General features: G+C 34.5%; 4 protein-coding genes and 1 long non-coding RNA gene across 6 annotated transcripts; 2 read left to right on the forward strand and 3 right to left on the reverse strand.

Moving 5' to 3' along the window:
• Nucleotides 1-3,479: 3,479 nt before the first annotated feature.
• Nucleotides 3,480-6,521, reverse strand: LOC143177912 (uncharacterized). Its single transcript, XM_076376228.1, has 6 exons — nt 6,381-6,521; nt 4,908-5,139; nt 4,501-4,662; nt 4,141-4,348; nt 3,743-3,938; nt 3,480-3,672 (listed from the first exon to the last, which is right to left on the reverse strand). The coding sequence occupies exons 2-6, from the start codon at nt 5,088-5,090 to the stop codon at nt 3,480-3,482; spliced, it is 942 nt and encodes a 313-aa protein (XP_076232343.1). The 5' UTR covers nt 5,091-5,139; nt 6,381-6,521.
• On the forward strand, nt 5,051-6,612 carry LOC143177914 (uncharacterized). Its single transcript, XR_013001679.1, has 3 exons — nt 5,051-5,186; nt 5,295-5,395; nt 6,325-6,612. It is a non-coding gene; the product is annotated as an uncharacterized LOC143177914 (long non-coding RNA).
• An 889-nt stretch (nt 6,613-7,501) lies between these two features.
• On the reverse strand, nt 7,502-8,688 carry Sec61beta (Sec61 translocon subunit beta). Of its 2 annotated transcripts, XM_076376230.1 has the most exons (4): nt 8,617-8,688; nt 8,400-8,483; nt 8,106-8,302; nt 7,502-8,016 (listed from the first exon to the last, which is right to left on the reverse strand). In XM_076376230.1, the coding sequence occupies exons 2-4, from the start codon at nt 8,400-8,402 to the stop codon at nt 7,929-7,931; spliced, it is 288 nt and encodes a 95-aa protein (XP_076232345.1). In that variant the 5' UTR covers nt 8,403-8,483; nt 8,617-8,688; the 3' UTR covers nt 7,502-7,928. The 2 variants fall into 2 exon arrangements, with proteins under 2 accessions (XP_076232345.1, XP_076232344.1); XM_076376229.1 differs by lacking the exon at nt 8,617-8,688 and having other exon boundaries at nt 7,503-8,016; nt 8,400-8,610.
• Nucleotides 8,689-10,127: 1,439 nt separating this feature from the next.
• Nucleotides 10,128-12,792, forward strand: Ast (single-strand DNA endonuclease protein asteroid). The gene has a single exon (XM_076376882.1). It carries the CDS (start codon nt 10,379-10,381, stop codon nt 12,683-12,685), a length of 2,307 nt encoding a protein of 768 aa, XP_076232997.1. The 5' UTR covers nt 10,128-10,378; the 3' UTR covers nt 12,686-12,792.
• LOC143178325 (uncharacterized) lies at nt 12,783-14,445 on the reverse strand. Its single transcript, XM_076376890.1, has one exon. It carries the CDS (start codon nt 13,214-13,216, stop codon nt 12,896-12,898), a length of 321 nt encoding a protein of 106 aa, XP_076233005.1. The 5' UTR covers nt 13,217-14,445; the 3' UTR covers nt 12,783-12,895.
• Nucleotides 14,446-14,588: the final 143 nt, after the last annotated feature.

The following is a 14,588-nucleotide window of genomic DNA, read 5'->3' on the forward strand; positions in this document are numbered from 1 at the left end:
CTACCGTATATCACATTTTACGATCTTCGTTTAGTCGTGCTTTGTTCTCCTGTTTCAGTTGCATTCACGCGCCTTTGAATCGCCGTTCGATGGAGACACTTTCCATTTTGAATGAAATTTATATAAACACACGTCGATTCGAGTCATCACTCCCAGGCGCGATTGCCACAGAGACACACACGGTATATATAATATATATGTGTACATTCCTTTCTGATTCATTAGTGCTCGAATGATCTCTGAAGAATCGCTTCGCCTCGAAACGGTGATCCAGAGATGTTCAGATCTCGGGTCTTATGCGTCAGATTGCGAAGAAGGTACATGAAGGGAATAGGGCGGTCATTGACTTTTAATTTCTTTTTTACGGCTGTAGGCATAAACATTTTTAATCTTTTCACGACTCATCAGAACGTGCTACCTTTATTCCCGTACGTGCTGGTTCGGGTTTCAGCTGCTTTTTACAATTTTTCACACTATAATTGACAACGTCCCAACGAGCGAAGACTCATTTACGATCGACGGCAAATGCTATTCTATTTTATGATTTATTTGTATATTATTAGTGAATATTTGTATCTCGTATGCGCGGATGCAATCCGGGTATGGAGGAATGCGTCGTCAGAAAACGCTTCTTTGTTTCTTCTTTTTCTTTCCGCGGAACGAAAAGAAAGAGACGAGGAAAAAATCGGCACGGGTGAACCATTGTGAGAGATCTCTGTCTGAGTTCCCTTTTTTGGTACTAAATTCAAAAAAAACGAACAAAAAAAATGTGAAACGAACGCTGTGCTGCCCCGTGGTTAGTTCATTACCATTAGATGATAATTTTCCTCGGACGTGCGAGAGAAATTTTACATTACCGTATATTATACGAAGTGTCTTTCACGCATCGAAAAAAAAAACAAATGAAAAGAATGAAACAGACAATTTTTTGATGTATAATGTTGTCGAACGGGAATTGAAATTTTTTGTACCGAGGCCGACTAATAACCAAAAAGCGGCCGCAAAAATATTCCACGAAGACATGAGGATATATAATGATAATTATATTTAAGTAGCTTACTATTATTAACAATGATATTATGATTACAATAAAGAACAAAAAAAATGGTGACAAAAAGGTAAACAATTAGTGTGTGGAGCTGTTTATACTTAGGAGACAACGCATACGTGTTTACACCCGTGGTTACATTATTATTATTATTAATTATTATGATTATTACGAGTAAATAAATATAATAAAATTAGTGACAAGAGAGGACAATGACCATAAACACATGTAAGCACAGTAGGTAGGCACATCCGGTACAGTAAGATTACTAATAAGAGGAATATTAATAATAATTATAATATGACTGCTCGTTTTATGCTCGGCGCTATACATTTCATTGTCATTATTATATCACCATTTATTAACGATATACATACGAACAAATAAAATGTGTTTATAAATATAATGTGATCTTTACGAAATTCATCGATCTTTAATTAATTGACCCGTGTACGACGAGCGTTGTTAAGTTCTTTTTTATACAGTGTATTGAGATTTTCTTGATATTCAAATATTTTAATTTTTTTCTGTTATTGTTATACAAAGTATGTATATAAACGTCGTATGTAAGTTGTATTATCAATATTCTTTTCGTACATTCAATTTAAGTTTTATTTTACGTGAATTGACTAAAAATAAGTGGATCACCTTTGTAACAAGGTGTAGTCATAAACTGATCTAAATGATTATAGGGCTATGTGTATTATTAAATTAAAAAATGTAAAATACTATACCTAATTTTAAAGCCACACACAAAATAAATGAAAAAAAAAAAATGTTAAAATCAAATTAGAAATCTTATTTGTACTAATTAAATTAGGCAAAAATACTGATTAAATGTGCCATATGATAGGATAGGAATGATGCGTGTTTAGTTAGAATAAAAGTGCAATTAGACTAACTGTTGTTTATTATCTAAATTCGGAAGATTTACATAACAACGAACGATTGAAACAATCCAGACGGATCGTTTACAATGTAACATTTTACATCTAATTTGGCATAGATTTTAGTTATAGCTGTACTTTCTTTGAAACATTAAAATTAATAACAACAGACTGATGCGATTACATCAGTTTTATAATAAAAAACTAAGAGCATTAATTCTTTTATGTGATTATTGCTAAAAGAATATAGTTCATAATACTCTTCGTTTAATAATTATCCCTCAGTTTTTTAATGATTTTCTACTCGATATTGGGATATGTCTCATATTGCTATCATGTAATTCTAAAATCGTTTTTGGTATGTTATGTGCAAGAGTCGCTCCAACAAGGAAGAAATTACAGGTTTCTTCCCAAAATTCGTGTAATGAAACATGGCCATTATTTTTCAAACAATTGAATTTGACTGTGATTATACATCAATTTACTTTCTACATACAGTTAGCTTTTCGTCAATTTTTTAATTATCTTTCATCGTGGACGACATTTAATTTTATATGCATTAGCAATAAGCAACTTTAGAGTAAGAGACAAGTGTTCATTATCAACTCCTTTTTATTCTAAAAATATTCCTTCTCATTCTCTAATATTTTGATAAGTTGCATCTTTAAAGTCAAATTTGTAAGCATTGTAAAAGTAGAGATAAGCAACTAATACGTGTATGGTCCCTACTGGTCCAAAAGTATTTTCAATTACTTATTGAAACTGTGATAGTATTAAGTGTTCTCTTTCAGTTTCAAGCGAACATAAAAAAATAATATTTGTACGTATCAATTCAGAAAAGTGTGTAAAATTTAGAGATATAATAGCTTCTTCATTTTCATGTACATTGCCAAATATTTATACAAAAAAATAATCTCTTCATTGAATGTTCTAGCGCAAACTATAGAGCTTTTTACTTTCTGAGAAAATCACACATTGAGTTCAATCATTTTATGTACTATTCATCTACTCATGATGAACTCTTATTCGAGTCGAGAACATCATAGCCGAGGTAGTGTATGCATAATTCTAATTACATAATAATCCAAACTTCTTAAATTTTCTGTATCCCCCCCCAGGATCCTCCCACGTGAGAACTTACTCAAGAAATCAACCTGAGGAACACTAACTCTCAAATTCCTTCTTTCAAAGTGAACCTTGGAACCCAAAATGACTTGTGCAGCTCAGAAAATATTACTCTTCATGGACTATGCTGATGCATCCCAAGTTAATCGAACTTTTGACTAGAATTCCACAGCTTTCGTTCCAAGATCTCGTAGCAGAGGGTACGAGGCAATTCCAAAGAACAATTCAAGGGCCAACAGCTAAGCCACACGCAGGATAAACTGGTTCCCATTCGTTCGCCAAAGTTAAACTGCGTTGGTCCACGATGAGTCCTAGGATGGAGAACCATCCAAGGAACTCTCGTGTTGGCCTTCTTAGAAGGCTGTGCTGGCCGATTGCACGCCGGACTCGGAGCTTCGACGTCCGACGTGTGGCTATAGCTACGTGGACGCTGCAAGACTTATCGATGTTGACTCGGTGACGGCTGCTCGTGGCTTCACATCCAGGGAATCGTAGAGAGGGAACTCACAGCAGAAGAGGAATTTCAGAAAATGTGGCACTTCGACGTAAATCGAGGGAGGTATTGGTATCAGAGGCGATGTGGACTGTTTGTAGTAACGATACTCTGGGTTGCTGGAAAGTACAGATCATTAATTGCTAATTCAATTCTTCATTTGCAGGAGTCAAGCACCTGGACACTTACTCGCGATATCGTTCGTCAGAAGCTCTCTCCAAGAGAGGCATCCCAGATAGGAATAGAATAATAAACGTAGTGAAGATTGGTGAAGCTATGGCGACCCATTCGGCGCCTTCGATCACGTTTAAGGATATCACGAAAATACCCCACCACACAACTATCTCTCCAAAGTAGTTTGGATGCCTCGATAACCGCCACAAGCCTGCAACCAGCGCAAAAAGATCAATACTTGAAATTCATCCAAAGCCCCTATCTTGATGGGCGTTAAGGCTTGTTCAGATTAGTCAAGTTTACTTGAATTCAAGTGACTCGAATGCAAGTAATTTGGCTAATCTAAACGAGCTCAAACACACATCAATTTCATCTCCTCTTCAAATATTTCAAATTCATTGTGAAAGATCTACCGTCATTGCACCATTTGCCATTATTAACAGGGTCCTGCTTGAAAGAGAATTTCTGTAAATCAGCATAAGTCTCAGCCAGTAAACCGGTTATAAAAAGCCCCGTGCCAGCGCTGTCTAAGGTCGTCATGGTCTTCGGAGCTGGAGGAATTTTGTGCCTCGGCGAATTAATAATGATCACTGGTAGACTCACGATGTATACCCAGACAGCCTGCAAGAAATCTTTGATGAGCCTGAGGTAATCCTCTGTAGTCTTCATTTATGCATACCTCCATTAGCTAGACTACTATAATTTACGTAACACTGAACTTAGGAGAGAAAATGTTAGGATGTCTCCAGAGAAACGCTGCGCCTTGGTATTACCTGAAAAGTCCAAAACACGGCGAATCGAATCACGTTGCTGCGGCGATCTTCGAACCTCTTATCACGACCTATCTTGATGATCCGATAGAGGAGATATCCCGAAAGGCGTACACCCCAGAGGCAGACGAATATGGTGACCATAAGCTGTCGGCTGTCATAGGTCTAAATAGAAGGAAAAATAATATGATATCATATGAGAGTTTTATGGATAAATAGCAATAGTAATTTGTTAGAAAGGTAACAAGATATAAATAATTGTCTCTGGATTGTTTCATTTTTGATGGAATAGTGATAGTAAGAAAATAAATGATTAGGATAGGAAGGAACAATTCGAAACGTGTCTGTCTGGATCCGTGATTAATGCGAATCGCGTGCGCATGTAGAGAACCAGTTTATAATTAGAGTACCTTGCCCACTTGGCCGAGAAAGAATGTGAGAAGGGCGAGGATGATGAAGTTGGTGCCGCCGGCGAAGTCCGTCAATTTGTCCAGCTGGAAGGTCGCCGCGATCGTGAAGAAAATTATTTGCATGCCGACCGTCACGATCGCGCTCACGGCGAAGTGGTCCTCGTCCAAAATATCGACCGCCATTGATCCTCTTTGATTGCCCACCCCTCCACCTGATGAACTATTTTCGAATCTGGAATCGTTAATTAAGCGCTTACAAACTAGCGTGTAGGAACTTAGGTATCCACCTTTAGAGTTCAAAATTTATTCATTGAAAAATGAGAAAGCGATGATATTGATTGTAGAAAACTTCAGTTCTTTATTTATTTTGATTTTCTTCGTTTTCAGGACTATTCGGAAGAAGTTTTGTTATTTTTATTGAGTTAAGAAAAGGAGTAGCATGTTGAAACCAAATGATTTTAATTGGAGCAGCGTTGCAAGTAGTACAGGTAAGAGTTTAGTCAGACAAATGAGGTATAGAAAAATAACGCAGTGTTCCTCTGATTCCATTTCATTTGGCGAGTAACAGACGTACTGTGGGATATTTTCATCTAATCGATTGCATGGCAACGTATACAATACTCTCACATAAATTTGTAGCATTTAGTATTCAAAGTTTTGAAAGGAGGTTGCGTTTAGAGATTTAGAACACACGAATGAAATGTTTTATAATTCTACAGAACTCTGATACAAAAATTCTGAAGCGTCTACTACACAGAAAATTCTTTGAATCATGCGAGTAAATTCTAATTCAGTCTCATTGGAGTAGCCGCTTCCGCGAAGCGTCGCAATGCAGTTTAGCATTTCCACAGGGAACAAAAAAAAAGAAAAACAGAAACAAAACTTTCTTCTAATTAACACTAACTAGAATCGCTACACCTTAAAAAACAATCAAAATGCTCAACTATAAAAAAGAAAAAACATCTCACACCTCACACCTCACAATTGTCTACTCACCGTCCTTTGAAACTTACGACTCGAAATTTTTGCATCTTAGATCACCGAAAAAAAATCAGAGAAAAAACAAATGAAAAGGTCTCAAAAACTTTTATAAAAACGCATCGAATCTACACAATTGTTTGCCAAAAAGTGCACAGAACAGTACGTCGAGCCATAAACGGACATCTTCCACTAATTTCTATGGTGAAAATAGCAGATGAACGATTCCCACTACGTTTCCCAGAAAAGCCAGTGTCAGCACTTCTCCCACAGCCTCGACTCCCGCGAGCTCGCCGAGGAAGTGCAAGCGAAAGGCTCATCTCGTTATCACAGATAACCGACGTTGTTGTCTGCGTTAAAAAGCGATACAATCTCACTGCTCAATTCAATCACTGTCCACGAGGGTAGCACTCATCGTTTTTTCATTTCTTTTTTCAAGAGTTCTGAGGGAGGAAATCTCGAAAAGCTGCACAGTGGTGAGGAGGAGACGATTACCTCGGAAGAGAGAAGCCTCATCGCAGAGACTATCGGAGCGGGTAGCCCTGGTCGATGTTCCACCCTGTCGCGACCACAGCCAGTGGCAGGACTACGATCAGGCATTCAATGTCGAGTCTAAAACGAGAAACCCATGATCACGTGTTACGAGTCGGCGGTCGAACTGCGAGCGCATCGGACGCTTTGCTCCTCTTCCCGGCGACCACCGTCTCCCTCTAGCTGGCGGCCCATGGTGTCGATTATATTGGCTCTCCTTGTTCACACCCTCCACCCTTTACCCTACTATACTATAGCCACTCATTTGTCAAGCTGAGTAACTCCAGAAAATAAGAATATTTATGTTTATTTTCAGTGTAAAAAGCTGAGCATCGATCAAACGCTTTTGACACTGAAAGTTTGATCAATTTAGAGTGTGGAGTTAATCAGTTTGTGAATGGTTTATTTCTCTAGAATTATATCGGTAGTTTTGAGGAGGAAATATCTCTAAAAGCAGGATGATAGTCTGAAGGAGGAAATAAGGGATTATTGTGGGATTTGTCTGTAATGTAATTGAATTTCTTTTCAATATTTTCGATGATGAATATTCAGAGCTTCTGTAAAGATATATTTGACTTCCAATGGTGGATGAACAACCGAATGTTTACTAATTAAGTATTGTACTTGCGACACTTGGAGAGTTGGTGATTCTATTTTATTAACTTTAATACAGTAGAAGATTTAAATCGATTTACCAAGTTTGACTTCAGTTAGAACATCTATTAGGAATAACGTGGATAAGTTGCAGTGAATTGTTGCAGGACTGCTTTTAAAAAATCGCGAAAAATTTTTATCCTCACTTGCTTTGACGTTTCTACTTTTTTATCTACCTTTTTTTTTATTGTAATTCATCGCACTGCGTTTTTTGGCAGCGAAGGCTGTATTCCGCGCCCATTCGGTTGCGAATCAATACGTATACGCGAGCGCGACTGAGTTTCTAGTTAAATTGGAACGTGGCGCTTCTCGTTTGAATGGAATTCTCCAGTGTTTAATATCTTTTTATTCTTGACGTTAATAATAATTTCACTGGAAACTCGAAAAACTTGGCAGATACTGGAATGAATAGTTGAACACATTAGTAACTCCAATTGGATCAAGAATAATTTATTTTAATATGATAATATTTATAGTAACATCATAAACAATAATTAGTATGTCTAATTGCGATCATACATTATGCATAAATATAGTAAACTCCTTCCATAACTTCTTACAATGATACAAAATTCAGTTCAATGTACATAAATGAATATGATAGATATTATTCATGATTGCTGATTAGTTTCTTAATTGATGTAATAAAAATGTATCGTATTAGAGATCCATTAGAATGGAAATGTGGCTTATGATAAACAGTACACAGATTTCCTTATGCAGAAAAAGAAATTATAGAAAAAAATGTAGAAAGAAATCTCCAGTCGTACTGATTATCCTCTTAGAAAAAAAGAACCTTAAATTCCTGTACTTCTTCAATCACTTTAGTTTCACATGAATTAGAATTTAATTTCAATTTTACGATCTAGTATATTTGCCCCAAATGTGAAGCATGAACACAGATGCAATAAAGAGGAGAGACATCACGAGTACTGGAACTGGTCCTCTGTAAACATATATTAATCGATAATTAGTTTCCAATCCTTCCACATTAATTTTGCATAAGTGTTTGATGCTAGTGGTACATATACTCACACTTTGATGCCAGGAGATTCATCCGTGTAGAACCTCCACATCCCATCAGAGCCAGGTCCAGTGGTTCTACTTCTGGCTGCAGTGGATGGTGCAGTCTTTCTTTGCCTAACAGTACCTCCACCACCTGCTCTAGGTGCTATAGCTTTGCTAGGCGAGCGACCTGCAGCTCCAACTGAAGTAGCACTGGGTGCAGCAGGCTTGAAAAAATAAACAAAATGCATTTATAAGTATCTGCTTCGCGAAACTGCATTCTAATCTCGAAATTTTGAAGATTATTTATAATATATTACTCACCATGACTTAGATTTTTGTTAACGTTTGTCTGTGAATAAGTTCCAGATGATCACGAGAAGTTTGTTTGGTAGTGATCTGTAATTTCTGAGAAAAAGGGAAATCTTAAGTTCAAGACTTGTTCACTGTTATACTAGAGGTGTTTGTGATAATATTAAAAGTGTATTAGAATTAAGTTGCAACAATCTGAACACTAGGATTTGACGAGTGAGGTTCTTACTTGCTTCACTGATTACTCTCGGCGTTTACTGGCACTGTGAAGTGAAAAGCGACGTGTCATATGCATACCATCCACGTGGTGCGCTGCAGACACGTCACCTTATGCTGTTATGTTCACGTTGACGCGATGGAATCGCCGTGTCTCATGAAATGGCCACATTTTCAAAAGATATCGTATCATTTGTATTGAGCGTTTTATATTTTTCAGAGATACATAATTCAATCGAATTTGAATTAATTAAAAAATCAGTACGATGTATGTACAGCAGAAATAAAAGTTCAATAAAACTATATACTCCTAAAAATTGTGTATATTTACTATAAAATTACAACGAGAATAAAATAATAACAAATATTAGGCTTTGTAATTAATCGTGCAGCAATTTCGAGGGATAAATATTGATTATTTATTGTCAAAAAATCATTTTAAAATATTGATTACGTTTTGGACAGTAAAACGCTTTATTACATATTGAAACGTATGGATTAATGTTTATTTATTAATTCATTCTCAATTTAGGAGTGTAGAAATAAAGTACGATCTCTTTAATACGTAATCCAATAATAAAAAGCAGTGAAAATTATTTATTTGTTGCATAATAAGCAATTAAACACTTGACAAATTCTCTGGGGGGCACCGGACCCTGATGATACGGCCCTTAACAAAAGTTACTCGCGACAACTTCGCCATCTAGCGGCGATCCGCGAACTACGATTTTTCAGTGGAGACGGTATCACCAACGAATAAATATTTCAATGCTAAAAAAACAATTAATAGATCATTTTTTAATGAAAAACCGTTCTTAATCATGTAAACTGAGAAGAATAGATTCCAAATATAATAATAAATACATAAACAATTGGACATTTATTGAAAAACAATGAATTTATCTTTCTTTATTTATTTACAGCGTTATTTACTATTCTATCGGGAAATACGCATTGTTTATAACAATTTCGAGTCGTCTACAATCGTTTTACATTAAAATATTGTTAATTTATTGCTTATTTAGACATTTGAAGTATTTTTTTAATAGGGGCACCAGGACTTTTTAAGACGGCCCTTAACAGCAATTTTTGGAACACTGAGGCGACACTAGCGCCATCTAGCGGTGACGCCCTGGAACTAAAGTTGAGCACCTCGTTTAGTTCTGAGGTATCACCGCTAGATGGCGCCACTGTCGCGCAACGGAGTGTATTGTCTCCAATATGGCGGACCCGAATGAAAAATCGTAGTTCGCGGACCGCCGCTAGATGGCAAAGTTGTCGCGAGTAACTTTTGTTAAGGGCCGTATTATCAAGGTCCGGTGCCCCCCCAAAATTTTTAATATTGTTTATTTGTTTATTTTGCTACAAATTAGCAACTTCAGTCGTTTTTAATTGTTGCGTAATTATTTATAAACCTTCTACGATTAATACAGATGCTTAGGAAGGAAATAAATATGCAAATAAACAAATTTGTTTGGTAAACAGTTTGAAGTTTCCCTCGTACGCATACCGCCATATGTACGTTCCAAAATCTGTAAAGCAAATAAATTTGTTATAAAACCTAAATATTAACAATATTATTGTGCACGTAACATTAACAAATTCATTATAATAGAGAAATCGAAGTTTGTACTACTGTAATCTAAGGAAAATGTGGTTATAAAGAAAGCATTGGACTTATTCACGGAACGTGACCTTTACTATGTATACAAACAAATGCTAATAAACAGTAATTTATATTTACAGAAAGGGAATACAAAAAGAGAAATTTTACAATGGGTATTCCAGGTTTAACATCTTTTATAAATAATCGTTCAGATCGCTATTTGGAGTATTACGAATTATACGATACATATCTGGTGATAGATGGTAACAGTATTTGTTGCCAAATATATTCTTGGCAGTCCAAGTGCAATTGTGCTTTTGGTGGTGATTATGACATATTTGCAAAAAGTGTATCTGATTTTTTTGACGATCTATTAAAATGTAACATAACACCATTGGTTTTGATCGATGGGGGTATTGAGGACAAAAAATTAAAGACAATCATAAGAAGAGCGAAAGAGAAGATACATATAGCATCATCCTTCTGTCCCATCTATCAGCAGAACATGAAAATATTTCCTTTATTAACAAAAGAGGTTTTCAAGGAGGTCTTGAGGGAAAAGAATATCAAACATGTACAATGCTTATTTGAAGCTGACAGTGCTATAGCTGCTGTAGCGAGGGCACTGAATTGTCCTATGCTAAGTTATGATTCAGACTTTTACATATATGGAGCATCATATATACCATTTGATAGATTTAACAGTGACATAGTCAAACGTCCAAATAGGGATGGCTACATGAAACGCTGTAAAATTTATAAAGTTGAACATTTATTGAACTCTTACAAAGGCTTGAACCAATCTATGCTACCACTGGCTGCAATATTATTAGGGAATGATTATGTAAGACCTGGAACATTCAAGAACTTTTTTCGTCATTTAAAGTTATGTGGTGCAACCAAAAAGAAGTACAATCAGCAGCTATACCGTATAGATGCGATATTCACTTGGCTGAGCAAATACACTTTAGATAATGCTATTATTAGGATTTTGAGTACTATACCAAAACCAGCACGTCAGAAATTATTGAAGATAATAGAAACTAATATAAATGATTATACAAATGCATCCATAGAGATACTTATTCTACTGGGCTTCTCAAAAGACCATGTTGTTCATTCATCAACACATTCCATGACTAAAACTTTCAAATTTGATGGAGATATGGATGGCATAACATACATAAAAGAAACTTGTGAGGAAGAAGACATAGAATCTAGTGAAAACGAAGAAGATGATGAAATTGAGGTAGCAGATACATTCAGAGATTTAGAGTTTACATCAAATAATATATTTATTAATAATTTGCCTGGATGGTTTGTAAATGAGTTTCTTATGGCCAAGTATCCTTCATATTTTATGGATTTACTAGTCAGACAATTGTATATTTGTCCAATACAAGTAGAAGATTATTCTTACCCTTCAAGTATCATATTAAGCTTGAAAATTATTAGAGTTATATTTGGTTTATTAAAATCAGGAATCAATAGCAGGGTAAACTCTCTGACATACATGATCAGAGATGAGAATAAACAACTTAAAAGCTATGAATTAAAAACTCTTGATGATAGGTTTCATTGTAAACTACCATCTTTATTCACTCTCAGAGAAATTCCATTAATCATAAGAAAACAAATCTTCGATAATACTTTACAATGTAGTAATCAATGTATAAATGAACTTCCTCCAGACTGGGTATTGTACATTATTTGTATTAAATACTGGATAAAGCAACAACAGTTGCATGAATGGCGCAGATGTTATCTCTACTCTGTACTTATTTGTATGTTGTTAAACATAATTCATTCTAAGATTGGAAAACATAGAAATATACAGTATTTTCAAAGTAAATACAATTATGTAATCGCAAATATACAGAAAAACAGAAAGACAAATGACTATAAGCCACAATATTCAATGAACAGTACACTTTTTGAAGCCCTTAAAGAAGTTAATCGTGATGACTGTATTATGGCAGCACCTTTTTTTCTATCCCATGTCGAGATGGACCAGAAACTCTGTGCAAACTCAAAGAAATTTAACAGAACTATCGTTCATGTATTTGCAGAGTTTCAGAATTGTTTGAGACACAGTATGAATTTGAATACACTTTTAGGAAACCCTTATCCACAGATTAAGATTGCCAATTTGTTTAATGGTACTTTTCTATACAATCTCTGTAATAATCTTAAAACGCGTCATAATATCGAGGCGTATATAAACACTGTGTTTCAAAATTCCCCAAGTCTTCTACGATTGCTTAATATTCTTTTGTTGAAAGTTGCTCCTCTCTTTGGATCAGTGTTTGAAGATAACATTAATTCTCAGAGAAAATCAAGGAGGAGATGCAAAAGTAGGAAGCCTGACCAGGAAACTGAGAGTAATACAGAAAATGTTAGCGCAGACGATAATTTACAAAAATCCCAATTTTTTGACCCAAATAATCGTTATACCTTGCTTAACTGTATGCAATGAATGTTTAATAATCGTTATTCCTTGCTTAACTTTATGTAATGAATGTTTAATAATCGCTAAAAAAACTGTACACATGTACATAGTTAAATATAATACTCGTAAAATTATTTATTATTGCTGTATTTGGAGTATCTCATCGCCTTCCTTCTAAACGTAGATCGTTTCCTCTCTCGTGAAACAGACTGTTTATTATACTAAAAAAATGAGTAATTAATGTTTAGAATTATGCACCAAATTCAGAGTAGCTATCATGAAATTTTTGATTACATTTTTGTACATTTCCCAAAACGCTGAAAAAGCGCTTCTAATCATATTCGCCTCTTGCCGAAACGTAGGCAAGTGATATGCATTTTCTCCGTGTCTCATGATTAATCCAACATGAACAGCGCAATCCAATTTTTTAGTTAATTCTCGGTGAAATGTTTTCGCGTTACTGTCGACCGGATAATTAAAACGTAAATATTCAGCAATTAATTGTGAGTCGACGTAGGCTTTACGCAGCAATAATTTCTTCACCGCTGTACGGATCATTTGCGGTGTTATGGAAACATGGCACCTAGCTATTGCAATTATTGTATCACAAGGAAATAGGTGTAACTAGACGAAGGAACAATACATTTACAAAAAATATACAATACATATCTTACAGGAATTAACAAAATCATTATTAGTCTCATCCGTATTAGATTTCACTGTGCGAAAATTTGATCTACTGTTTTGAGAACATTCTCGTTTTGAATGCATTTTTTTTCTTCAATTTTGAATTAGAGATGCCGAAACATATCCATCATATTTTATAAAAAGAAGTACCTAACGATCTTTTTCAATTGTTATTTATTTATTTGGTATATATATATATATGGTATATATATATATATTTATATATATAACTTACAATATCCATCTGTACTTAATGTAAGTAATCAACTAAAACAATGCAGACACTTAAAAAGATATATACATATTACTAGAGTTAAAATACAATTCTTTTATATAATATTTTTCAATATACAAAACTTGTATATTTGGAGTTCATAATATACCTGGATAATCATCTATTCCCTGTCATTTTGCTTTCAACTTCTATCATCTTAATACATTGCATATCATTAAACGCGTTTATAGCTAGAAAATTTAATCAACAAGTAAAGTTTGACAAACAATTGTTGGAGTAGATAATAACAGAAACAGTAAACTATGAAACAGTTAATGAGATTAAACGATATTTTTAGAGAGTTAAAACACTATGGTTCGTTATATGAAAAAATGTATGACTTAAATTACAATAGAAAAATATCAGGTACCTTACAGAAACTATTTTTGAATTTGTAATGAATAACATCACATATGAAAAGTAATAAAATCTAGCAATATTACATCAATCCTAACTCTATTTCGATGAGTTTAGTTTTCTGACTTTTTTGAGAAAAGAACAAGCAATAGGAATACTTGGAAAGCAAATAGAAATCTTTGTGCAAAATACGATATACATCAATGATGAAGGCTGTGCTCCATACACTTACATAAGCTTTAATGAATTTAATTATAATTATAAAAATTCATACAACAAATTCGTTGAACTATAATTGGTATGATACCAAAAAATATATACATTTCTGTATATAGTGTTTTAAAAAGTGCAAAACACATGCAACAAAATAATGTCTCTGGTAGCAGAGAATTGATTTAAATATAAATAGAGATTTTAATAATTAAGGAATGTTTTCAATTTTTAATTTAGTATATTAAATATTTTTAATATAAAAAAACTATACAAAGAAAACTCATTATTCGTTAATGCATATGTATTATTTGCACAGAGGAATAAATGATTACATTTGAAACCTGCTTTATAAAGTATAGACTATAGGGGAACAAAATGATCAAATCTTACGCAAGTGTC

Source organism: Calliopsis andreniformis, chromosome 4 (genome assembly GCF_051401765.1).
Source record: "Calliopsis andreniformis isolate RMS-2024a chromosome 4, iyCalAndr_principal, whole genome shotgun sequence".
Taxonomy (NCBI): Eukaryota; Metazoa; Arthropoda; class Insecta; order Hymenoptera; family Andrenidae; genus Calliopsis; species Calliopsis andreniformis.